General features: G+C 49.5%; 1 protein-coding gene across 1 annotated transcript in view; it reads right to left on the bottom strand.

Moving 5' to 3' along the window:
• OLFM2 (olfactomedin 2) overlaps nucleotides 1-24,260 on the bottom strand; it is an 88,784-nt gene extending 64,524 nt beyond the window's left edge. Inside the window, exon 1 of the mRNA XM_075546555.1 lies at nucleotides 24,144-24,260. Coding sequence (XP_075402670.1) covers nucleotides 24,144-24,209 — 66 coding nt within the window. The 5' untranslated portion in view covers nucleotides 24,210-24,260. The remainder of the gene's footprint in view (nucleotides 1-24,143) is intronic.
• Between the last annotated feature and the right edge of the window lie 1,119 nt (nucleotides 24,261-25,379).

The following is a 25,379-nucleotide window of genomic DNA, read 5'->3' on the forward strand; positions in this document are numbered from 1 at the left end:
CGGGGAAGGGGCAACATGTTTGGTAAAGTGGAGGGGTGGCCAAAAAGGAGGACCACCCTCAGCAAGCTGGATTAACAAGCGGCTGCTTCAAATGGGCTGAGGCAGAGGAACAAATGTGAGGATGGCAAGGACCATGCAGGGTTTCCTTCTGTTGTGCAGAGGGCCCCTATGGGTCAGAGCTGGCTCAATGGTACCTAACAACGACGACTATTGTGTGAGACCTGAGTTCTAATCCTAACCCAATGCCCCTCAGGCTCAGCCAACACCCATCTGTCAAGTGAAAGCTGCGTACGCCCATGAACAGGTTTCAATGGAGTTTCCAGACTTTGCCAGACCTTGGAAGACAGGCCTGACAATCTACTCCTGAAATTCTGCCAGTGAAGATCCTCTGGGTCACAGTAGTCTAATTGCATGGTGCATGGGGTCACCTGAAACGAGTTAGCTATCGACGGTCATCACCACCATCACCGCCAACAGTATGTCATATCTACTAGAACAGCCTCAATGAAAGACAGACAATATCAAGTGTGGGCGAGGAAGGGGGAAAAAAATAAAAAACACCTACACCGTTGGTGAGAATATAAAATTCTCACCTTGAGAAACTGTTAAGCAGTTTCTTAAAAAGTTCATCCGTTTACCATAAGATCCAGCCATTCCATCTACCTCCGAGAAGAACTGAAAGCACAGGTCCCCAAAAGACTGCCATGTGACCATGAATAGGAGGATTTTCCATAATCCAAATGCCCACCCGTGGGTGAATGAGGAAAGAAATTGTGGCACACACATACAGTGAAATGCCCTTCGTCAATAAAAAGGAGCTGGCTCCCTCCCAGCCCTAGTGCCACCTTGGCAGAAACCTCCAAACGATGAGAGTCAAGCAGATGTGCAGGCTGAAGCTCCAGAGAAGACGGGTCTAAGTAAAGTCGTGTGTGCGCCCCTGGAAGCCACAGCAGCAGACGTTTTGAATGGCTGTGGCCAGGCCTCTGGTACAAGTTGTTGACTGCAAGTTACTGTCTAGAATGTCTATGGGTCTAGAACTTCCTCTGCCACCCGAGCATCTGAGAGGCCCACTTTGCTCAGACCTAATCAGCCCGAGTTCGGTCCTTTGTCCTGGACCTGTGACATTCTGGACTAGTTCTCTTCTCAATTATGATTCACTGCAACCTGCACAATAAACCACTTTTTCCTCTGTCGTAGCTGAATAATTTTTTTAAAGGACTGAACTACCGGTGCATGAAGCACTCCTGATACCAGAAGGTCAGTGGTTCAACCCCACCCAGCATCTCTGTGGGAGAAAGATCTGACAACCTGCTTCCACAGAGATTGTAGCGAGGAAACCCTGCGAGGCAGTTCTCCTGGGACACGGAGTCAGTAAGCATCAAAAATCGACTTGACAGTGGCTAACAACGACAACAACCGAGACATGCTCTGTGAATGGCATTCCGGAGTAGTTCGCTAAATGAAGGACATCAGGCCCAAAGGCCACACAGCTTATGAGTCATTTGTGTGAATTGCTCAGAAAAGGCAAATCAATACAGACAGAAAGTAGATTATTGATTGCCTGGATCTGGGGGAGGAAGTAGGGATTGAATGATAGTGAGAATGATGGATGCTTTTTGGGTGGTGGAAATAGCCTAAAAATAGGTTGCGATGATGGTTACACAACCCTCTATAGTTACCAAAAGTCATTGGAATCTACGTTGAAATGTGTGAATGTTATATAACTTAGACTCCAACAAAAATGTTTTTTGTTTTGTTTTTATATGGGGGGCTCATACAACTCTTATCACAATCCATACATCCATCCATTGTGCCAAGCACATTTGTATATTTGTTGCCGTCATCATTCTCAAAGCATTTGCTTTCTGCTTGAGCCCTTGGTATCAGCTCTTCATTTTTATTTTGTCGTGTCTTACACTGTCCAACATCTCTTTTCACCCACTTTTCTGTTGTCCGTCCCCCAGGGGGGCGTTATATGAAGATCTCGTTAATCGGTTCTCCCTTTCTACCCCACCTTCCCTCCACTCTCCCAATATCGCCACTCTCACCACTGTTCCTGAGGCATTCATCTGTCCCGGATTCCCTGTGTTTCCAGGTCCTATCTGTACCAGTGTACATCCTCTGGTCTAGCCGGATTTGTAAGGTAGAATTGGGATCATGATAGTGGCAGGGGGAAGCATTAAAGAACTAGAGGAAAGTTGTATGTTTCATCATTGCTACACTGCACCTCAGCTGGCTCATCTCCTCCCTGCGACCCTTCTGTAAGGGGATGATGTCAAGTTGCCTACAGATGGGCTTTGGGTCTCCAGTTCGCAATCCCCTTCATTCACAATGATGTGATTTTTTGTTCTTTGACACCGGATACCTGATCCCATCAACACCTCATGATCACACAGGCTGGTGTGCTTCTTCCATGTGGGCTTTGTTGCTTCTCAGCTAAATGGCTGCTTGTTTATCATCAAGCCTTTAAGACCTCAGACGCCATATCTTTTGATAACCAGGCACCATCAGCTTTCTTCAACACATTTGCTTATACACCCACTTTGTCTTCAGCGATCATGTTGGGAAGGTGAGCATCATGGAATGTCAGTTTAATAGAACAAAACATTCTTGCATTGAAGGAGTACTTGAGTCTAGGCCTAATGTCCATCTGCTACCTTAATACTAAACCTACAAATATATGTACACAGATCAATTTCCCCATCGTCATATATAAATATATTCACGTATGTACATGCCTGCATTTAGACCTCTATAAATGCTCTTTGCCTCCTAGCTCTTTCCTCTATTTCCTTTTACTTTTGTTTTGTCCCACTATCATGCTCAGCCTTCATTTGAGTTTCAGTAATTCCTCTCGGTTTCATTGCCCTGATCAAGCCCTACTAGGCCTCCTACACTCTCCTCGCCACCAATTTTAGATCACTTGTTGTACCCTTGTCCCTGGGTTTGTTAACAACCACTTGCTTCCCTCACCCCCGCCCCTGCCTCCCTCTCTCCCAGGTCCCCCCAGAACCATCGGTCCTCTTGTTTTCTCCTCCAGATTGTTTATCCCACCTATTAGACAGACCTGCAGAGATAATAATATGCACAAAAACAAGACAGAGCAAAACAAAGCTACAAAAGAAAACACAACAACAACAAAAACCTCAATGACATCTGTTTGTTGACCTTTAGCAGTGTTTTCCAGTTGAGTCTGATGGGGTGCCACACCTTGCCTTAAAGTCTATTTTTGGTATTCCCTGGGGATTTCAGTGCTCTGCTCCCCTTGCTGTTCTGTTGCACACCCTTAGTATTTTGTCTCAGTGTGGTGGGGTCAGATCGGGTGCCATTCCCACACTGTGTCTCCAGTGTTGTCCCCTGTAGTGCTATGGGTCAGTGAGGGATGTTGTGCCCCATAGTGGGGCCGGCCATATGGTCCACTCTTTGCATTGGCTGTTCTGAGCAGGGATATCATCCTCAAGGATTGGTGGGCTAGGATATGCTCCACTCTGTCTTTGTCCCCCTTCATTTGCTCCTGTGTGCTCTGATCAGACCTGCCCCTCTCCCTAAACTGTAGCTCTGAATTCAATTCTTCTGGAGAGGGGCGGCTGTCCACATAGTTGGGATTGGGGCCCGCCCCTCAGACCTCTCTACGGGTTCCCTGCAAAATTGTTTTTTAAGAAAAGAGAAGTCATTCTTTACCATTCTGTGGTAGCTTACACATTGCTGTGATGCTAGAAGCTACGCCACCAGTATTTCAAATGCCAGGAAGGGACAGATTTCAGCAGAGCTTCCACACTCAAACAGATATGAAAAAGGGACCTGGCGGTCTGCTGATAAAAAAAATGTAACCAGTGAAAATCTTATGAATAACAGTGGATCACTGCCTGATCCAGTGCCAGACAATGAGCCCTTCAGGAACGCACTCCTCCGAGTAGGAGTGGCTGCATCAATGGGCTCAGGCACAGGAGCAATTGTGAGGACGGCGCAGGGCCGTGCATGGGTCAGAGCTGACTTGATGGCCCTAAGAACAACATATAGAGCCATGCCAGAGATCGCATGATAGAATTTTGCAAAGCTGGCAACTTATTCATCGTTATTATTGTTAGGCGCCATCTAAACCATTCCAACTCGTAGCGACCCTCTGAACAACAGAATGAAACACCACATCATACTATGCCATCTTATGCCATCCTCACAACTGTTCCTGTGCCTGAGCCCACTGAGGCAGCCACTGTGTCCATCCGTCTCATTGAGGGCCTTCCTCTTCATCACTGCCCCTCCACTTTATCAAGCATGACACGTCCTTCTCTAGGGACTGGTCCCTCCTGGTAACATGTCCCAACTACTTGAGATGAAGTCTCACCGTCCTTGCTTCAAAGGAGCATTCTGGCTGTACTTCTTCCAAGACAGATCTGTTTATTCTCATAACAGTCCATGGTACTTTCAATATTTTTCTCCAGCTCCACACTTCAAATGTATCAGTTCTTCGGTCTTTCTTATTCAATGTCCAACTTTCACACGCATATGATGCAATGGAGAATGCCCTGCTTGGGTCTTGTGCACCTTAGTCGTCAAACTTTAACTTTAAACACTTTAAAGAGGTCTTGTGCATCATGTCTTTGGATGTCCTGACTGCTATTCTCATATGCATTGATTGTTGATCCAAGCAAGACAAAATCCTAGACAACTTCAACCTTTTCTCCATTTATCATGATGTTACCCACTGGTCCAGTTGTGAGGATTTTGGTTTTCTTTACAGTGTGTTATAATTTATATTGAAGGCTGCAATCCTTGATCTCCATCAGCAAGTGCTTCAATTCCTCCTCACTTTCAGTCAGCAAGTTGTGAGACCTGCTTATCGCAGATTGTTAATAAGCCTTCCTCCAATCCTGATTCCACATTCTTCTTCATATAATGCAGCTTCTTTTATTATTTGCTCAGCATACAGATGGACTACGTCGAGTGAGAAGTTACAACTCTGATGCACACTTCCTGGTTTTAAATGATTTATTATTCCTTTGTTCTGTTAACAGAGCTACCTCTCGATCAATGTATAGGGTCGTCATGGGCACAATGAAATGTTCTGGAATTCCCATTCTTCTCAAGGCTATCCATAGTTTATTATGATCCATACAGCTGAATGCCTTTGCATAGTTAACAAAACACAAGTAAATATATTTCTGGTATTTTCTGCTTTGAGCCAAGATCCATCTGACATCAGTTATGATATCCCTTGTTTTGCATCCTCTTCTGAACCTGGCGTGAACCTCTGGCAGCTCCCTGTCAATGTACTGCTGCAATGGTTGTTGGATGATCTTCAGCAAAATTTACTTGCATGTGATATCGATGATATTGTTCGATATTCTGTCGGGTCACCTTTTCTTGGGAATGGACACAAATATGGATCTCTTCCAGGCAGTTGGCAAAGCACCTATCTCCCAAATTTCCTGGCCTAGGTGAGTGAGCGCTCCCAGTGATTCATCAGCTTGTTGAAACACTTCAATTAGTACTCCACCAATTCCTAGAGTCTTGATTTTGGCTAATGCTTTCAGCGCAGCTGCAGCTTGAACTTCTTCCTTCAATATCATCGATTCTTTCTTGCTTATGTTGCTTCTTCAAATGGAAGAATGTCGACTGGTTCATTTTGGTACAGTGACTGAGTGAGTTCTTTCCGATGCTACTGGCATCATTCAATATTTTGCTCATAGCATCATTCCATATTGCAACTCGAGGCTTGAATATTTTTTGTGTCCTTCCAGTTGAAGATATGCTGAGTGTGTTCTTCCTTTTCTGGATTTCTGACACTAGGTCTTTGCACATTTCATGATATTAGTTTACCGTATATACTCGAGTATAAGCCGTCCTGAATATCAGCCGAGGCACCTACTTTTACCACAAAACGACATTTAAAATGTGCTGAAAAACTCAGCTCATACACGAGTATACACGGTACTTTGTCTTCTGTGGCTGCTCAGCTTTTTGACTGCATCATTTCTACCTTACCTGCTCTATGGTGAAGAGCAAGTTTCAGAGTCTCGTCTGACATTCACTTTGATCTTGCCTTCCTTAGATGATGTTCTGGATGTCCTCCCACAGCTCGTCGGGTCTTCTCTCGTTAGTATTTAAGGCATCAAATCTATTCTTGAGCTGTTCTGGAAATTCAGGTGGGAGAGCGTCAACGTTGGATTGCGGCCCTTGTGCACTTGTTTTCATTTTTTTCAGCTTCAACCGGAACTCACAGGTGAGCAATGGATGGTCGGTTCCACTGTCAGTCTCTGGCTTGCTTTTAGCTGCTGATATGGAACTTCTCCATCGTCTCTTCCCACAGATGCAGTCAATTTGATTTCCGTGTATCCCATCTGGGGAAATCCACATGCCTTCTGTGTTGCTGGAAAAGGTGAACAAGCCATGGGTCTTGCAAGAGTCTATCATTTGGCCTCTAGCGTCACTTTATCACCAAGTCCATATTGTCCAGCTCCTCTTCCTCCCCCTTGGTTTCCAACATTTGCATTTCAATTGTCAACAATTATCAATGCATCTTGATTGCGTGGGTGATCTAATTCTTACTGGTGTCACTGGTGGAATTCTTTAATTTCTGGTTCACTAGCTTTAGTGGTTGGTGTACAAATTTGAGTAATCATTGTACTGATTGAATTTCTTTGTATGTCCACTGATATTATCCTACAACAGACCAAACTGCACTTCAAGATAGTTCTTGACATGTCCACTTTGGCTATCAATGCAACACCGTTCCTCTTGATTATGACATTCCCATTATGATTTTCTGACTCAAAATGGCCAAGACCAGTCCATGTCAGCTCAGTAATGTCTAGGATCTCGATCTTTATATGTTCACTTTCATTTTGAATGACTCAATTTTCCTAGATTCATACCTCGTACTTTCTAAGTTCCGATTAATAATTGGTGGTTGCAGCTGTTTCTTCTTATTTTGAATTATGCTCCATCAACAAATGAAGGTCCCAAAGGCTTTACTCCAGCTGCATCAGTATAGCTGACTCTACTTAGCTCAAGACCTCTGTAGAGTAGTGAAGAGCAAGGACGTTTCTTTCAGGACTAAGATGCGCCTGACCCAAGCCACGGTATCCTCTGTTGCCTCATATGCATGTGAAAGTTGGACACTGAATGAGGTAGACCGAAAAAGAATGGATGCATGTGAATTTTGGTCCTGGAGAAGAATATTGAAAGTACCGTGGACTGTAAAAAGGACAAACAGATCTGAGTTGGAAGAAGTAAGGCCAGAGTGCTCCTTAGAGGCAAGGATGGCAAGACTTCACCTCACGTACTTTAACATATTCTCAGGAGAGACCAGTCCCTGGAGAAGGACATCATGTTTGATAAAGTAGAGGAGCGGTGAAAAAGAGGAAGGCCCTCAAAGAGATGGATTGACATGTGGCAGCATCAATGGGCGCAGACATAGGAGCAATTGTGAGGATGGTGCAGGGCCAAGCAGTGTCTCCGTCTCTTGTGAAGAGGGTTGCTATGTGTCAGAGCTGACTTGATGGCATCTAACAACAGCATGTAGAACAATGCCATACACTAACCCACCCAAGGGGAGGGTATTGTTTATATCTCCACAGGGAAAGAAGGACCAGATTTCAACCAGTGCTCCAAGACATGAATACAGCAGACTGGCATGAAGCAGGGAACCAATACAGAGGTCTGAGAGGCCAGCCCCAATCCACACTACGTGGACAGCCACCCCTCCCCCGAGAAGAATTCACCTCAGAGGACAGCATTGAAGCTACAGCTCAGGGAGAGGGACACATCTGATCAGAGCACACAGGAGCAAATGAAGTGGGAGGAAAAGAGAGTGGAGCACATCCTGGCCCACCAAGCCCTGAGGATGATATCCCTGTTCAGAGCAACCAATGCACAGAGAGGACTATAGGGCTGGCCCCACCACAAAATACAAACTGTCCCCATAATGCTACAGGGGACAACAATGGAGACCAGTATGAGAATTGTGCCCGATGTGACCCCACCACACCGAGGTGAAACACTAAGGTCATGCAACAGAACAGCAAGGGGAGCAGAGCAATGAAGTCCCCAGGACATACCAAAAATAGACTTTGGGGCCAGGGCTTGGCGCCCCAACAGACTCGACTGGAAAACACTCCTGAAGGTAAACAAAGAGACCTTGAATTATTTGCAGGCCTTTTGTTGTTGTTTTGTTTTTCTCTGTCTTGTTTTTTGTGCACATTATTATCTCTGCAAGTCTATCTAGATAAGATAGGTGGGATAAACAATCTGGAGGAGAAAACAATGGGACTGACGGTTCTGGGGGGACATGAGAGAGACAGGTGGGGGAAAGGAAGTGGGTGTTAACAAACAGGGACAAGGGAACAACAAGTGATCTAAAATCGATGACAAGGAGAGTGTAGGAGGCCTGGTAGGACGTGATCAAGGACAATGTAACTGAGAGGAATTACTGAAACCCAAATGAAGGTTGAGCAAGATAGTGGGACAAGAGGAAAGTAAAAGGAAATAGAGGAAAGAACTAGGAGGCAAAGGGCATTTATAGAGCTCTAAATACAGGCATGTACATATGTAAGTATATTTTTACATGACGATGGGGAAATAGATCTATATGCATATATTTATAGGTTTAGTATTAAGGTATCACATGGACATTGGGCCTATACTCAAGTACTCCCTCAACGCAAGAACACTTTGCTCTATTAAACTGGCATTCCGTGATGCTCACGTTCTTGATGCAATTGCTGAAGACAAAGTGGGTGCATAAGCAAATGTGATGAAGAAAGCTGATGGTGCCCGGCCATCAGAAGAGATAGCATCCAGGGTCTTAAAGGCTTGAAGATAAACAAGTGGCCATCTAGCTGAGAAGCAACAAAGCCCACATGGAAGAAGCACACCAGCCTGTGCGATCACGAGGTGTTCACAGGATCCGGTATCAGGCATCAAAGAACAAAAAATCATATCATTGTGAATGAGGGGGAGTGTGGAGTGGAGACCCAAAGCCCATCCGTAGGCAGCTGGACATCCCCTTACAGAAGGGCCATGGGGAGGAGAAGAGCCAGTCAGGGTGCAGTATAGCACCAATGAATACATATAATTTTCCTCTAGTTCTTTAATGCTTCCTTCCTCCTCCCTGCCCCCCGCCCAACTATCATGATCCCAATTCTTCCTTACAAATCTGGCTAGACCAGAGGATGTACACTGGTACAGATATGAACTGGAAACACAAGGAATCCAGGACAGATGATCTCTTCAGGACCAGCAGTGAGAGTGGCAATACTGGGAGGGTGGCGGGGGAAGGTGGGGTAGAAAAGGGGAACCGATCACAATGATCTACCTATAACCTCCTTCCTGGGGATGAACAACAGAAAAGCGGGTGAAGGAAGACATTGGTTTGTGTAAGACAAGAAAAAATAATAATAATTTATAAATTATCAAGGGTTTGGAGGGAGGGGGAAAAATGTGGAGGTGATACCAAAGGCTCAAGTAGAAAGCAAATGTTTTGAGAATGATGAGGACAACACATGTATAAATGTGCTTGACGCCATGGGTGGACGTATGGATTGTGATGAGAGTTGTAGGAGGCCCCAATAAAAGATTAAAAAAGAAAAAGAGAACAATGCCAGCGATCACATGATAGAATTTTGCAAAGTTAGCAATGCTTTCTTGTTGGGAACCCTCTAATCTATTCCAACTCACAGCGACAGGTACACAGAGATTCAGTGGACGACACCTACGGGAAGAGGTGACGGCAAAGCTCAATCTCATCACCCAAACAGGGACAGGCACTGACTGGGACACAGACCGTCAGATGCAATATGCAAGCTCATGTTGATGCTGAACAAAATGAAAGCAAATCCGTGAGAATGAAAGCAGGGCCTTGAGCATATCTCACCTGAATCTCGAGACGATCTCCACAATAGATGTGACACAATGAATGTCAGAAGAGACTCTGAAACTTGCCTGGCATGTAATGTAGCTAACATGAAGGGAGGAAAGGTAAAGTACAAGACCTAAACAGGTTTCCAAGGGTGACTCAAGAAGGCAAAATATTATAACGAACTATACAAAAACCTGGAGCTAGATAACCCAATGGGAAGAACACCCCCCGCATTTTTCAAACGAAAAGAACTGAAGAAAAAAATCAAGTCTTGATTTACAGTGCTGAAGGATTCTAGGGACAAGTTATTGAACAATCCAGGAAGCATCAAGGGAAGATGGAAGGAATACACAGAGCCAAAGATTTAGCTGGTGTTCAAACATTTCAGGAGGGAGCTAAGCCCAAGCTGCAATGAAGACATTGGCCAAAAAACAAAACTCCAGGAAAGGACAGAATAATAATTGAAATATTTCACCATCCAGATGTAATACCGGGAGGGCATGTTTGTCTTTGTGAAGAAGTTTGGATAACAGCTATTTGGCCGACCAACAGGAAGAGTTCCATATTGTGTCCATTCCAACAGAATGCGGAAATTATCCATGAGATCATCATCATTAATGTCACATACAAGTAAAGTTTTGCTGAAGATCATTTACAAATAGTTGCATTGGCAGAGAACTGCCTGGAATTCAAGTCAGCTTCAGAAGAAGACATGGAACCAGGGTTATCACTGCTGACAAATAGAGCTGGGCACAAAGCAGAGAACCCCATAAAAAGTTTGCCCAGACTGCATTGATTATGAAAGACATTTGACTGCGTGGATCATAACAAATTACGGGTACCACTGCAAAGAATGGAAAGTCCAGAACACCTCATTGAACTGAAGTGGGACTTTGACCTAGACCAAGAGGCTGACACTCCAACAAAACAAGGGACACTGGGGGGTTTCAACCAGGAAAGGTGGGCATCAGGGTGGCATCCTGTCATCATCATCACACCTATTCAGTCTGGATGCTGAGCCAATACTTTGCAAAGGTGGACTAGATGGAAAACGAGGCAAACAGAATTGAAAGAAGACTCATTAACAAGCTGCAATGTGCAGACGATGCAGGCGTAATTGCTGGAAAAAAAAAAAAAAACAGAGGACTCGCAGCACTTACTGAGGAAGATCAAGGATGATCAGCGTCTAAGGACAGCTTTCAGTATGAATAGTTTAACCAGAAGAAACCCCGAATGCTCACAACTGGACCCATAAGCTACCACCATGACAAGGGACGAAAAGATTGAGGGTCAAGGACAGCATTTCCTGTGGATCCATAATCCACACCCACGGAAGTGCCGGCCAAGAAACCCAAGATAAGCTAGTCTGCTGCAAGAGACCCTTTAACCTGCTGAAAAGTATAGGCAGCACCTTGGGGACCCAGAGGCACTGGGACCAAACTATGGCCCGGTTTCCCATTGCTCTGTACGCATGTGAAAGCTGAACACTGAATGAAGAAGAATCACCACCTTTGATCATGGTTCTGGCGAAGAACAATAAATCTGCCTTGGGCGAATACAACCAGAAGGCTCCTTAAAAGGGAGACGGGCGAGCCTTTGGACATGTTATCAGGAGGGACGCCGTCTGGGGAAGGCTGGCATGCTTGATGAGGTAGAAGGTGAACAAAAGAGAGGACACCCTTCACCGAAATGGATCGACACAGTAGCTGCAACCATGGGCTCAAACATAGCAAGGATTGTAAGGTACCACCACCGCCACCAATAAACAGACAGACAGACAGAAAACCTCACCGCCATCGAGTCAATTCCACATCACAGAGTAGAGCTGCCCCTGTGGGCTCCCCAGACTAAACACCTTTATGGGAACAGACAGCCTCATCTTTCGTCCTTGGAACAGCTGGTTTCAAACTGCTGGGCCTGTGGTAAGCAGCCCGATGCATAACCGCTACACCACCAGGGCTCAGCAACAGCAATGAAGCCCACCAACTCCATGCCGGGGTATTTTTGCACACACCCGACAGAAATGCAAATCCAAATTCATTACAAGGCACGTCCGAGAGCGTTTATCAGCACTGTTGCTATCAGCCACAAGTGCAAGCCAACTCGGTGCCCCCAAACAGTAAAAAGGACATATGGTAGCACGCTGTACAGCACAGAAAACACACACTCTGCCATGGTTCAATAATATGAGGAGCCTCACAAGCCTAAGGCGGAGCCAAAGAAACCAGGTACCAAAGTGTCCCTGAGAACTAAGCTAAGAAGCAGGCTAAACCAATCCATGGTGGGAGATGTCTCGGGGGTGGAGGTAGGTGGGGAGCAACTCGGTGGGTCAGCGAGGGGCTTCTGGACTCTTTGTTGTTGATCTGGTGCTGGAAGCGCACGATCGCTTCCTGACCCTGTTTCTCCAAGCCACGCAGCCTTGTGGTTCCCACAGATGTTTCGCATCAATAAAAACGCTCACTTGAAAGTGAGAGTTAGGGTGTCAATTACAAAGCCTAAATCACATCTCCGGTTTGCTTTCCAGCAGGTAAAGATGATCGGGCTCTGCAATCAACTAGAAAGCACAAGCCAAGCAAAACTAAGAGCTGAGTGCAGTAAGTCTTACTTCCCTCTGTCAAGCGGGGCCATCTTTCCCTCTGACCCCCAGCAAGGCAGGGGGTCCTGTGCGGGCACACCAAACAGCCAACACACACTGCTAGCCTTCGAGCCTGTGCCTGGGCTTACTTGCGTTCTCCATTATAGCTAGTTGGTGAAAGTGGTGTTGCGGCATGGCCACCACTCCCTTTCTGCCCCCTGCCCCCAACCCTCACCCCAGGGAAGTCTCTTAGCCCCTTGGCTCTCTTGACATCTTATTTTTTCCCCGCTTGGTTCCGCATTCCTGGAGGTTGGAAAGGAGGTCGCAGGTATTGTTGAGGACCTCAGACATGGACAATGAGAGATGCATCTTTCACCCACTCCCGCCAGGAACCCTCACGTGTTTGCCCCACTCTCTCTGCCGGCCACTCGCTTGCCTCCAGTCTGGTTAGCTCCTGAAATAATTCTGCCTTTATATGTTTAGTCTGCCCTTGATGTATGGCCAAAGGGATATTCTCTCTCTCTCACACACACACACACACACGCACACACGCACATGCACACATACATTCCTCTCTTTCACACACACATGCACATTCAAGTCCAACCACATTTTGTGTATGCCTTAGAATATTCTACAATGATAAACAACCTAGAGGAGAAAACAATGGGACCGATGGTTCTAGGACAGGGGCACAGGAGAGAGGGAGGTGGGGGAAGGAAAGGGGGTGTCAATAAACTCAGAGACAAGGGAGCAACAAGTGATCTAAAATCGATGGCAAGGAAGGCGGAGGATGCCTGGTGGGGCTTGATCAACAGCAATGTAGCCGAGAGGAATTACTGAAACCCGAACGAAGGTCGAACATGATAGTGGGACAAGAGGAAAATAAAAGGAAATAGAGGAAACAAGTAGGAGGCAAATGGGCATTTATAGAGGTCTAAATACTTCTATACGTGTACAGATGTAAATATATTTATATATAATGATAGGGAAATAGATCTATGTGCATATACTAATATGTTAAGTATTAAGGCAGCAGCAGACAGACATTGGGCCTCTACTTAAGTACTCCCTCAACACAAGAACACTGTGTTCTAATAACCTGGGATTCTGTCATGCTCACCTTCCTGAGACGATCGCTGAAGACAAAGTAGGCGGATAAGTAAACATGGTGAAGAAAGCTGATGGTGCCTGGCTATCAAAAGATATAGCATCTGGGGTCTTAAAGGCTTGAAGATAAACAAGTGGCAATCTAGCTGAGAAGCAACAAAGCCCACATGGAAGAAGCACACCAGCCTGTGTGATCATGAGGTGTCGATGGGATCTGGTGCCAGGCCTCAAAGACCCGGAACAAAAAATCACATTCATGTGAATGAGGGGGAGTGTGGAGTGGAGACCCAAAGCCCATCTGCAGACAAGTAAACATACCCTTACAGAAGAGTCACCATTCAGGGTGCAGTATAGCACCAACAAAACATACAACTTTCCTCAGTTCTTTAATGCTTCCTCCTGCACCCCACCCACCCATCATGACCCCAATTCTACTTTACAAATCTAGCTAATTCAGAGCATGTACACTGATATAGGTAAGAGCTTGCAACACAGGGAATCCAGGACAGAACCCCCCCACCCCCGGACCAATAATGAGAGTAGCGATACCAGGAGGGTAGGGGCAAGGACAGGGAAGAAAGAGGGAACTGATCACCATGATTGACATATAACCCCCCACCCCCAGGGGGACCAACAACAGTAAAGTGGGTGAGGGGAGACATCAGACAATGTAAAAAATTAAAACAATAATTTATCATTTATCAAGGTTTCATGAGGGAGGGAGGGAGGGTGGGAAGGGAAGGGAAAATGAGAAGCTGATACCAAGGGCTCATGTAGAAAGAAAATATTTTGAAAATGATGATGGCAACATATGTACAAAAGTGCTTGACACAATGGATGGATGACGGATGGAGGGAGTGTGATAAGAGCTGTAAGAGGCCCCAATAAAATGATTTTTTAATGGGACTTAAAAAATAAAAAGAGTATTCTACAGAACACACATACATTCAAGCCCAACCACATTTTGTGTGTGGCTTAGAATATTCTACAACATACACACACACACACACATACACAAACACACACACACACCCTTCTATGACTCCGTATGGCCAGCTCGATAAAGTCTAACATCTGCAACACATCTTCCAAGACTGTAACAGTTAGGTGACAACCTACCTTCCCAAGCCCATCTCCTGTCTCACCTCCCAGACACACCGGCCGCCCTCCATCCAGGCCAGGCTCTGTTTGGCCTTTCGGGTCTTGTTGCTTAGCCAGTGATTGCCTTCTACTTGGAAAATCCACTCCCAAATCTCCACTCGCTCGTCCTTCAAGGCCAACACAAATGCGCCTCCTCTAGGAAGCCTGATTGACTCTCTTCCTTCTCTCATGTTTGGAATGAACTTGCATGTCACTGAAGACTCCAAGGGCACTGCGGCTTTACTTTCCTCCTTTTTCAGCCACTCGGATCAGGATGTACGTCCCAGGGTCGAGGAATCCGGAGGGGCTTTAAGGCTGTGAGCTTTCACTCTCATTTAAAAAATATATATTTAGTGGATTACACTTAAGGTAGCATAGTCTACGTCTAAACAAATGAAATTAGTCATACAATCTCTTTAAATTCCCATAAATGTGGTTCTGTTTTATTCGGCCCTTCCTAACACTATAATTTCCTATCCTTGCCCTCTCCCTAAGCCCACCCCCATCCCAAGCCTCCTCGGGGTCTTTTGGTGTGAAAAACCACTTTTCTTATTCTTTGTTCTTCCTTCGAATGGGGGTGTTATGAGATGACTCCAGTTAGAAGACGGACGAGTGTTGCTAAGCATAATGTTGTCCGGGTTTGTCCCTGTGTTGCTGTGTTTTAGAAAGTCGTCACCGTTCTTGACTGAAGCATCAGATCCCATCGTATGCCTGTAGCCTGGGTGATTCTTGACATCCCGCGCAGAGTCCTGGGACCCTGCTGCACTGTCTCCCAGCTGAACCTCCTGGGCTTAGCCTTGAGGGCCGCTCCCTAGCTGGGCTCTGCTGCATCTCTCCACACTTCCAGGGCCTCGATCCATATCTTCCACTAAATTATCAGACAAATCAGGAATGGCTTGGATCTGGCTTATCGTGCGCTCACGAGGCATGTTTCCTGGGAAGAACGTGACCCTCTGGGGTCTAGAAGGTGAGGAGCTACCTGCCATTCCCGTCAACAGCCACGCACCCCCACTTTGGTTTTTGGTTTCTCATGTAGTGTCCTCTGCCGAGCACGGCTTCCGTGCCCCCGCCCCACCCCTGCCAGGACGTTAGAACTGGGTGTGCAGTAAGTGTCTGCAGGCACCAAGATCCCATTGGGTTGGGGGGGTGGGTCCCAAAACAGATGGGGACAAGCTTTTCTGCCTACAGACTTTAGGAAAGAAACAGAGTCTAATGACTCTCCACTGGTTCCTGGTGTCTCCTTGGCTTGTGGCTACGTTCTGGGTGGATGAAGTGGTGAGACAGATTGGGCCTCCAGCCTAGGGAGGAAGACATCATGTTGGTGTTCTCAGACAGGGGTCCCCTAAGAGTGGGGCCAAAGTCTCCCGCTCCCTTCACAAACCCCCTCTCCCCAAGATGCCCAGGCTCAACTCCTCCAGAGAAATGACACTCCCATCCAACCCCCCTTGGAAGGGTGGGCTGTCACCTAGACCTTGGTTTCTGGAATGAGGCACAGAGGAGGACTCCCAGTACATGTTGTCTAGATGACTCCCTGGAATCCTGAACTGGTGGGAATGGGGAACAGGCTCAGTGGCTAACAGGAAGGTTGGGGGAGGTCCGAGGACATCAGAGGCACCTCGGAAGAAAGGCCTGGCGATTTCTTCCTGAAATCAAAGCAGCCACCCCAAACCCAACAGAACAGAACACGGCTCTCCTCCAACACACACAGGCCATCTCGAGTGGGACTCCTCTCCACCCGCACTGGGTTAGATGGAAGCTTACACATATGAGCAAGGCAGCATGCCAGTCACTTCCTCCCGGGCCCTTCGCGGAACTTGGGTGGCCCTGTCATCGCCCACACATAGCTGTGGGGCTGCGGGACATCCACATACCCCTATCTGGTCTGCATGCACGGACACAGAGCCTCCATGTGCACAGACACAAGGGGTGATTTCACACTCTGCTCAACTTGGAGACACACACACACACACACACACACACACACACCCTCCCTAGAGCACTACTTGCACACGGAGAGGTAGGCTCTGCTCACATGTGCCCCACACGTCTCACCACACCCAGCTGGGACCAGGGTGTCTAGCGAGGCAGTTGCCTGGGGGTCACGATGTAAGGGGTTGGGGAACAAGAGCCCCTCCGTACTCAAGATAAATAACACTTTAATGCAATAGTTTTTTAGCAAGTGGGAACGAACCTAAAATAGCGCCATCATTTTGCATACAGGGCATATCCATCAACTCACTTAGCTTTACTCTTCAAAAGGGTTGAAACGACACGCACTTGCTCTGCAGATTTTACCACCGTTAAGAGGCGGCGGTGGTTCCGTGAGAGAGCTCTGGGTTTCATTTGCAGCCAGTGTATGCAGATCTGTCAGTGCAGGCTGCCATAATGCTGACCGTGTTTCAGCAGAGCTTCAGACTCGGACGCAGGCGGAAGAAAGGCCAGGCAATCCCCTTGCAAAAAAAACCTCATAGAAACTCAACGGATCACAACCATCTGTGGGGTCACCGTGATTCGAGGCCTAACTCCACAGCAGCTAGCAACGACGACACACACATGCAAACACACATCTGGGAGAAACAAGGGTCCAGGCACATGCGGTGCGTTTGAATGGTGGTGTGGGTGCGCCGTCTAGGGAGAAGCCGAGCTCAAACACACACCTCCTGTCCTTGCACCTGTGACCAGGAGGGGCCCCTTCTTGGACGAGGACATCGCGCTTGTCCAGTCGAGGGGACAGGGGGAAATGCAAAGACCCCGCTCCCAGATGGACTGACGCAGCGGCCGGAGGTCAGAGGCACTCGATGGCCCCTCCCGCCCTCCTGTGCGCGCTCCTCGTTGTCTCGCGTGGCCATTGGGATCGCTTGCTCCTTTCTTGGCTGCACGTTTCTCCATCGGCCGAGTGTTCTTACGGATCCCGCCCGGGACGAGCAGCTCCTCCTCGTGTCACCCGGGCCAGGCCCGACACATGACCAGACACGTGACCCCGCACGCACGCACGCACGCACGCACGCACGGCGCCCGCGCCGCGGGACACACGGCCCCTGCGCGGAGCCCGCTCCTCCACCAGGTGGCGCTGCAGCCCCGGTTTCCGGCCGGCGCGGCTCTGCCCGGGAACGGAGCTCAAAGGCCCGCTGCGGTCAAGTCCGCGTCCCGGGCCTGCGCCCCTGGGGGCTTCCAAAGGGTGAGTCTATAGGGGAGCAGAGAGCCTCGTCTTCCTCCCTATGTATGTATTCCCTCCGGTCCTTCAGATGTTCGTTCATTTCCTTCCACCTGGGGCATTGACGTCGTGGGCTCCCAACCACGACGTCACCCGTTTGAATCCACCAGCTGCTCTGGGGGAGAAAGACGAGGCTTTCTGCTCCCGTAAAGAGTTAATAACAACAATAATAATAATGATAAAAATATGACAGCCTCACTCTATAATTTGATCTCCCTTATGATCCATTCAAATGTGTTAAATTTTTTAATATTTTCTGCTATCTTTTCTATTGAGGTTTTAATCCATTTCGCTTTGTTATTCTTGTTAGCTTCTTTTCGTTTCCCCTGTCTGTAAAATCCAGGATAGGTAACTCTACAGAGACAGTACCTGGATTAATGGTTCCTTGGGGGTATGGCAGGAGAGGCCGGGGGAAGTAGGGAGTTAATGACGATAAGTACAATCATTTGTCAATTTGAGGATTAAGAGTGTAGGGTGGAGTCTAGCCTGTCAATCAGATAGTAACCAATGGGCATGGCCTTCTCCTGAGAATTCTGGGATATCCAGTATTTCCTCTTTGGAGACAGGAGAGTCTCTCTAGTTCTCTGAGCTTAGACAAGCTACAATGCTGCAACCAGACTTCTGAAGCTGGAGATGCCAGAGAGGCCCCTGCCAGCACTGAGATGCTTACAACACCACTGGATCCACAAGACTTCCCACCCACTGGCCTGTGATCTTCCTGCATTCAGTGTCATTACATGTGTTTCATGAGTCTAAAGAGGACTTTATAGAGTGGTATCAGACATATGAGCAATATCAGACTTATGGACTTGCTCTGAACTGGGCTGGGATATTTTCTCAATGTTTAATTGCTCTTGTACATAAATCTCTTTCTTATACACGTGTGGGTCCATGGGTTTGTTTCTGTAGTCTAGATTGACACATACAAGAATGAGTGAAATGTTCTAAAGCTGATGGTGGTGACGATTGTACAACTCTTCTTGATGTGACTGAACTATTGAATTATATGGTTTGCAGACTAGATGCCAGTAAGGCTGCTTTAAAATATTTATAAAAGATTAACAGTTTCTGAAACGCACAGGCTGGTTCTGAGTCTGAATGGCTATGATGGCAATGAGTTTGGTCTTTGCTTCTAAGTAATGGTGGCATGTCAGGTGCAGGTGGGGGAAATGGGTTTTCCTGATGTTTCCAACCCAGGAGTGGCAGCAGGCTTGAAGCACACAGAAAGTTAGCCTTGTCCGAGGGAAGGGCTGTTCCTCCGACCTTTGGGCACAAGATCACAGCAGTTTGAGAAAGAAGATGCTGGGCAGATAACAACTCTGTATGCCTCTGTGTGTGTGCATGCACGCATACATGTGTGTGTGTACCTGTGTCTACACAGGTGTACATGGGTGTACCTGTGTGTATTCCACAGCCTGTCAGTGCATTGTACAATGGTGCCTTTGCATTGCTAAGATTCTGGAAGCTATGCAACTGGTATTTCAAATACCAGCAGAGTCAACCTGTGGTGGGCAGGTTTCAGCAGAGCTTCCAGATTAAGGCAGACGAGGAAGAAAGGCCGGGTGATCTACTTCCAAAATTCCGCCAATGAGAACCTTGTGGATCACAGCAGAATGCTGTGTGGCACACATGGGAAGATGGATCCCAAGGGGGAAGACATTCAAACTACACAGAGGCCATGACTACAGATGGTATGCACTGTGCCCAGAGACGGTGCCATGCTAGGCCAGCAGTTCAACCGGTTGTACATGTCGGCACACAGACAACTTAATGGTAACTAGCAATGCGTTCATTTAGTCAAACAAGTGTGTGCCAAGGAGCACTAGCGGCATTGTGGTTACATGTTGGGCTGCTAACCACAAGGTCAGCAGTTCAAAACCACCATCCACTCCTTGGGAGAAAGACGAAGCTTTTTACTTCCATCAAGAATGACAATCGCAGAAGCCCACAGGGGCAGCTCTACCCTGTCCTACAGGGTGGGGATGAGTCAGGATCGACTCAATGACAGTGAGTTTGAGTGGGAGCGTGTGCCAGGCTGTGTTCTAGGCACTGGGACACATCAAAAACCTCTGGAGAGGAGACAGACAATGGATTAACAATCAAGTCATGGAGGGGTTGTAGCCAACACTATGGAGAAAAAGAACCTAGGACAAGAGGGCAGAGAGTGGTGATGTGGGGGAGAGGAGCAGATATTCAAGAAGACTGGTCAGGTCAGAGACCTGCTGGAGGAAACACACACACACACACACACACACACACACAGGCATAGCTAGCCTGGGAGAACAGTGCCCCATCCCGGGCAGAAGGAATGTCAAGTACAAAGGCCCTAAGACCTTGACTCCCAACTGAATTCCTCTTCACTCTGTGGGGACCCAAGGAAGGGGAGGACCCTCAAACCCTACGAGTGCTCAGATGTATGTAGCTAGATCTTCAGAAAAACTTCCCAAGGGTCAGTGGGTGGGACTGTAAGCTATCAAGTCCTGGGGCAGCTCGCAGGTCACGTTGGGGCCAGATTGCAGAACACGTTGGACAGACTCTAGATAGATGGGCAGGTAGGTGGACAATGCCTTGGATAAGTCCTTTCAGAGACAAATCTAAACTCCAGCGCACAGCGCATAGGTGGGGTCTGGCTCCTCCTGCCTCCCCTGCCTTCATCTCTGCCCACCGCCTCTCTCACTCCCCTCCACTCCCACTGGCCTCCCCACTGCTCCTGAAACACACCAAATCCATTCCCACAATAGGATTTTTGCATCGGTTGAGCCACAAGGCTTTCTCCCTCCCCTCCTTCGGGTGTCCCCTCAGATGCCACCTCCTTAAACACACCTGGTCTGAGCACTACCGTCCACCATTCTCGAATTCCCCTTTGTCGTTGTTATCCTTAAGTGCCATTGAATCGGTTCTGACTCCTGACCCCACAGCCCACAGAACGCAATGGCCGGATCCTGCACCATCCTGGCCATGACGGCTACACGTAAGCCACTGGGCACCCCCTTTTATGGAGATTCTTCCTCTTTCCCATGGGACATCCATCTCCAGAAACTGGTCCCTCTTGAGACCATGGCCAAAATATGGGCCAGGAAGCCTAGCTGGCCTCCCTTCCCGGGAGTATTCTGCCTGTACTTCTTCCAGGACAGAGTCTGTTCTTCTGGCTGGTGGTGGGACAGTCCTTGCGGCAAGGCCATAATTCAAATACACCAAATTCTTCTTTCATCTTCCTTACTTAGGGTTCCGCTTTCACACGCAGATGAGGTGTGATTGAAAATGCCAGGGCTCGGGTCAGCAGCATCGGAGTTTCAAAGTAACATCTCTGCTTTTCAGCGCTTTGAAAGAGACCCCGGGGACAGCGGCTGGACCCAATGCAAATCCGTCTTTTGAGTTCTTGACGGCCAAGGAAAATGAACTCCTTGACAACATCAATCTTTTCTCCGTGTATCCAGGTCGCTGCCTATTGGCCCAGCTGGGAGGATGGTGTTTTCTTGATGCCGTCCGGTGCCCTTCAAACTGCAGACGGCCGGCTTTGATCTTCATCAGTAAGGGCCTTCAACCCTCTCTCAGCCAGCAAGGTTGTGTCCTCCGCATCATGCAGGTGGGTAAGGAGTCTCCGTCCAGCCTTCATGTTGCGGTTTTCTTCCTACACTCCCGCTTCTCAGACTATTTGCTCAGCGTCCAGATTGAACAAGGATGGTGGACGCATAGAGCCCTCCTGACGCACACCTTTCTTGAGTTGAAACCACACAATCAGACAGCTGCCTCTGAGCTTGTGAATGGGTTCCCCAGGAGCACCATGAAGGGTTCTGTAATGCCCACTCTTCTCAAGGCTGCCCACCAGTGGCCATGAGCCACACAGTCAAATGCCTTGGCTCAGTCGCGAACACATAAGTAAACAGCTTTCTGCTGTTCCTTGCTCGCAGCTGAGATCCTCCTGGCCTTGGAATGACAGACATCCCTCATTGCACATCCTCCCCTGAATCCAGCTGTGCATTCCTGCCAGTTGTGTTGTTAAGAGTACTACAACCATCTTTGAAATGTAGTCAGCCAATTTTTACCTGCGTGTGATATCAGTGGTATCGTTGCGTAAGTTCTGCATTGGGTTGGACCGCCTTTCTTTGGAGTCGCTACGAAGATGGATCTCTCCCAAGTGGTTCGCCAGGGAGCTGCCCTCCAAATACCTTAGCGTAGACTAGTAAATACTTCTCTGTCTCGTCCCTTTGTCCTGTCCACTATCCTACATGCCACTTGTAGTGTAGGATGTATTTATGAAGTGACTGCCATTATCCCTTACCAGAAGGTCAGCTTACGGGTAACAAAACTATTGACCCCTTGGTTCAGCTATAGCCCCAGAGCTTAATAATATGTGATGATGGGCCAATGAGGGACTTGTAGAAGGAAGGGACCTCTGGGGGAGCCTTGAAGGGCTGAGAGAAGGAGCTCTGGGAAGTGATGGAGGAGGTGAAAGGGGGGCAGAGCATCCTACCTCACCCTTGCTCCTGCCCCTTGCTTTCCTGGGATGCCAGGTTGGGCAAATGTAGGGGCAGAAGTGATTGTGATCCTATAATCCCCATAGCGGCCACTTGGAGGCACTGTAGCCCTTGGCATGACCCCAATCAAACTCCCTGCCATCAAGTGGATTCCAACTCAGTGACCGCCCCTGTGGGTTCCCCAGACTGGGAGTCTTTGCCGGAGTAGAAAGCCAAGTCTTTCTCCAGGGAGCTGCTGGTGGAGTCCAACCGCTGACCTGGTACTCTACTTCACCAGGGCACCTAAGGATCCTACCCCGTGCGCCAGACCCAGGGAGGTGGTTTCTTTTTTCGCAAATGTAAACACACAGGCTCAGGAGCCAGAGCGCCTCCCTTCCACCCCAGCTCTGCCGCGCCTGAGCCCGAGCCCAAGCAGTGACCCGAACAGTCCTGCGCCCGTTTCTGCGTCTGTCAAATGAGGCTGACTGACAACAGCGTCCATCGTCGGTGCGGGTGGAATAAATGCACGCACCACCCGTGCGGAAGGCACCACGCAGGGACGCTCAATACCTTTGCTGATGTGTGATCCCAGCTTCCCTTTCACCTACAGGTCAGCGATCATGAAGGGGCTCCGGTCCCCAAGATGGAGGAGACCAGAAAGGACTCCCAATTGCTGAAGAAAACTTGGACCCCCCTGCCCTCTCCCCTCCCCCATATATCACATACGATGGCAAGCGCCCAAGGGGGTGGAGTACCCCGGAAGACTTGCTTCCGTGAGAACATGCATGGCGGGGTGTGGGGGCGCGGTACGAGGCACCAATCTCAATGCTCAGTGGGTGCACACGCGCGCGCGCACACGTGCACCACCAGGCACACGCTGACACGCCCAGCCTTCATTTTTCACACCCCTTTTCAGCACGATTTGTCTCTGGGCGCAAGTGTGACACAGGGTCGCTCCCAAGCTCCCGCACCGCCACACACCCGGTCACAGACATTTTGTACAACAGCCAGGCACGGCCGCGGGGGGACCCTGTCCCCCACAGCCCTCCACACGCGGTGACGGCCACGGAAAGATCTCCAGTCACCCGGCCTGTCACGCACCGACACACAACTCCCGTCGCAGGGGGCTAAGTCTCACAGTGTCACATCAGGCCTCCCCATGGTCACCCCCTTGTTACGCACAGACACGCGCCGGGAGGGGGGCACAAACACGCTCTGCCCATCACACGCCAATTCACAACCGGCCGCCAGACACCTCTCAGCCACACACCCAAAATCCCCACCAGGCACACCAGCCACACTGGCTCCCTCCGCACCGCACCCCTTCACACCCAGCCCCGTCAGTCACTCACACGTGAGTCCCACCCCCTTGCCTACACTGGGGGTGCAGGCGGCGCGAGGATGGGTCCCCCCCGTCTGACACCTCCCGCCATGATGGAGGGGCAGTGAAGGGTTAAGTGACACTGAAGTTTCTCCCCTAACTCTGCCCCCCCCAGCGACATGGCGGGGTGTGGGGTGGGCTCCGGGTCACTGAGGGGTTGAGAACCCCAGAAGCCGAGGTCAGGCGGCCCCCAAGTCAAGCTCAGGTTTCAGGTAGGATTTGGAGGCGCCCCCACCTCCACCTCGTTCACCCCCTTCCATCCGGGGAGGCCATCCCCGCCTCTCCCCCGCTGCGACCCCCCTCCCGGAGCAAGCCCTGCAGTCTCTCCAGGAACACCCTCACCCCCTGCACCCCAGCCCCGCTCTGCTCCCGACACCCCCAGCCCACACCTGCCCCGGGCCCCCTACCTGTCCGGCGAGGCCTGGGCACAGCAGCAGCGGCAGCAGCAGCGGCGGGACCGTGAGCCGCCACATGACGCGCCCCCGGCCCGCGCCCGGCCCCCCGCCCGCCCTAGAGGCGCCTTGGCGCCCGGCCCGCGACCATGCGCGACCCCGCCCTCCCGGCCGGGCGACCCGGCGCCGCCACCTCCCCCGCCTCGCCGGCGGCCGGGATTCCACCCACCCCAGCCCCCTCGCTCGGTCGCTCCCTGCCTTTGTTGCGGGCTCCGCCCCCGGCCCCGCCCCCAGCTCGTCTCGGGGACCCACCGACCGCGCGGGGTGCTGTGCGGGGCGGGGAAGGTGAGACGTGGGACCCAGGCGAGGCGATGGGCTCCGACAGCCTCCCCGGACGTTCTGCGGGTGGGTCGGGGAGGGGGGGGGTGCCCATCACGTGCTGGTCAATTTTACCCTGTGGGGAAGGCCGGGGGGCGGGCAGGGGAGAGTAGGAGAAAAGTCTGGTAGCCAAGAAAAGAAATTGAGGGACCCCCCCTTCTGTAAAGAAACAACAAGGAAACGGAGGCAGGCTGACAAACTGGAGTTGAAGGGCAGGGTCGCTACCAGGACAGCAGGGTAGGGCAGAGAAAGACCTAGGCCAGGTGGGTGGGCTCAGCCCCCAACGGACGCATCTCAGGCCCACCGATTTGGGACTAAAAGCCTCTCCTCTCCCTCCACACCTGGGTAATCTCTCATTGCTTTGGTTTCAATAGCCCCAAATGAAAGACCAGATCCCCAGAGAACCAATAGGAACTCAACCTCCACAAACCATTTGCATATGAAGAAGGGCCTGGCCCAGCCCCACCACCCACCTCCCTGCCTGTCTCCCCCATGTCTCAATCATCCATCAGGTCCCCCCCCTTCCCTCCTCTGCACATAGCCCCTCAATGGCGGCTTGGGAACAGTTGAAGAGACAGGGCCACTGGGCAAGGGAGCTTCCAAAAGTTCGTGGGAAAATTGGAATGCAGAGATAATGGAGTTTCCCCCACAACGTTTTTTGAGGGGAGGGAGCGTTCAGGAGTTTTCCGTGCTGTGGTGAGTTGTGTGTTTGAAACCACCAGCTGCCATGCTGGAGCAAGATGAGGCTCTCTACTCCCACTAGGCGTTACATACAGCCTTGGAAACCCACAGGGGCAGTTCTACCTTGTCCTGCAGGGTCGCTATGCCTCCTGTATTTCCAATCCCAGGAGGCTCACCCATATGGGGCCAGGT

Source organism: Tenrec ecaudatus, chromosome 1 (assembly GCF_050624435.1).
Source record: "Tenrec ecaudatus isolate mTenEca1 chromosome 1, mTenEca1.hap1, whole genome shotgun sequence".
In the NCBI taxonomy this organism is placed as follows: Eukaryota; Metazoa; Chordata; class Mammalia; order Afrosoricida; family Tenrecidae; genus Tenrec; species Tenrec ecaudatus.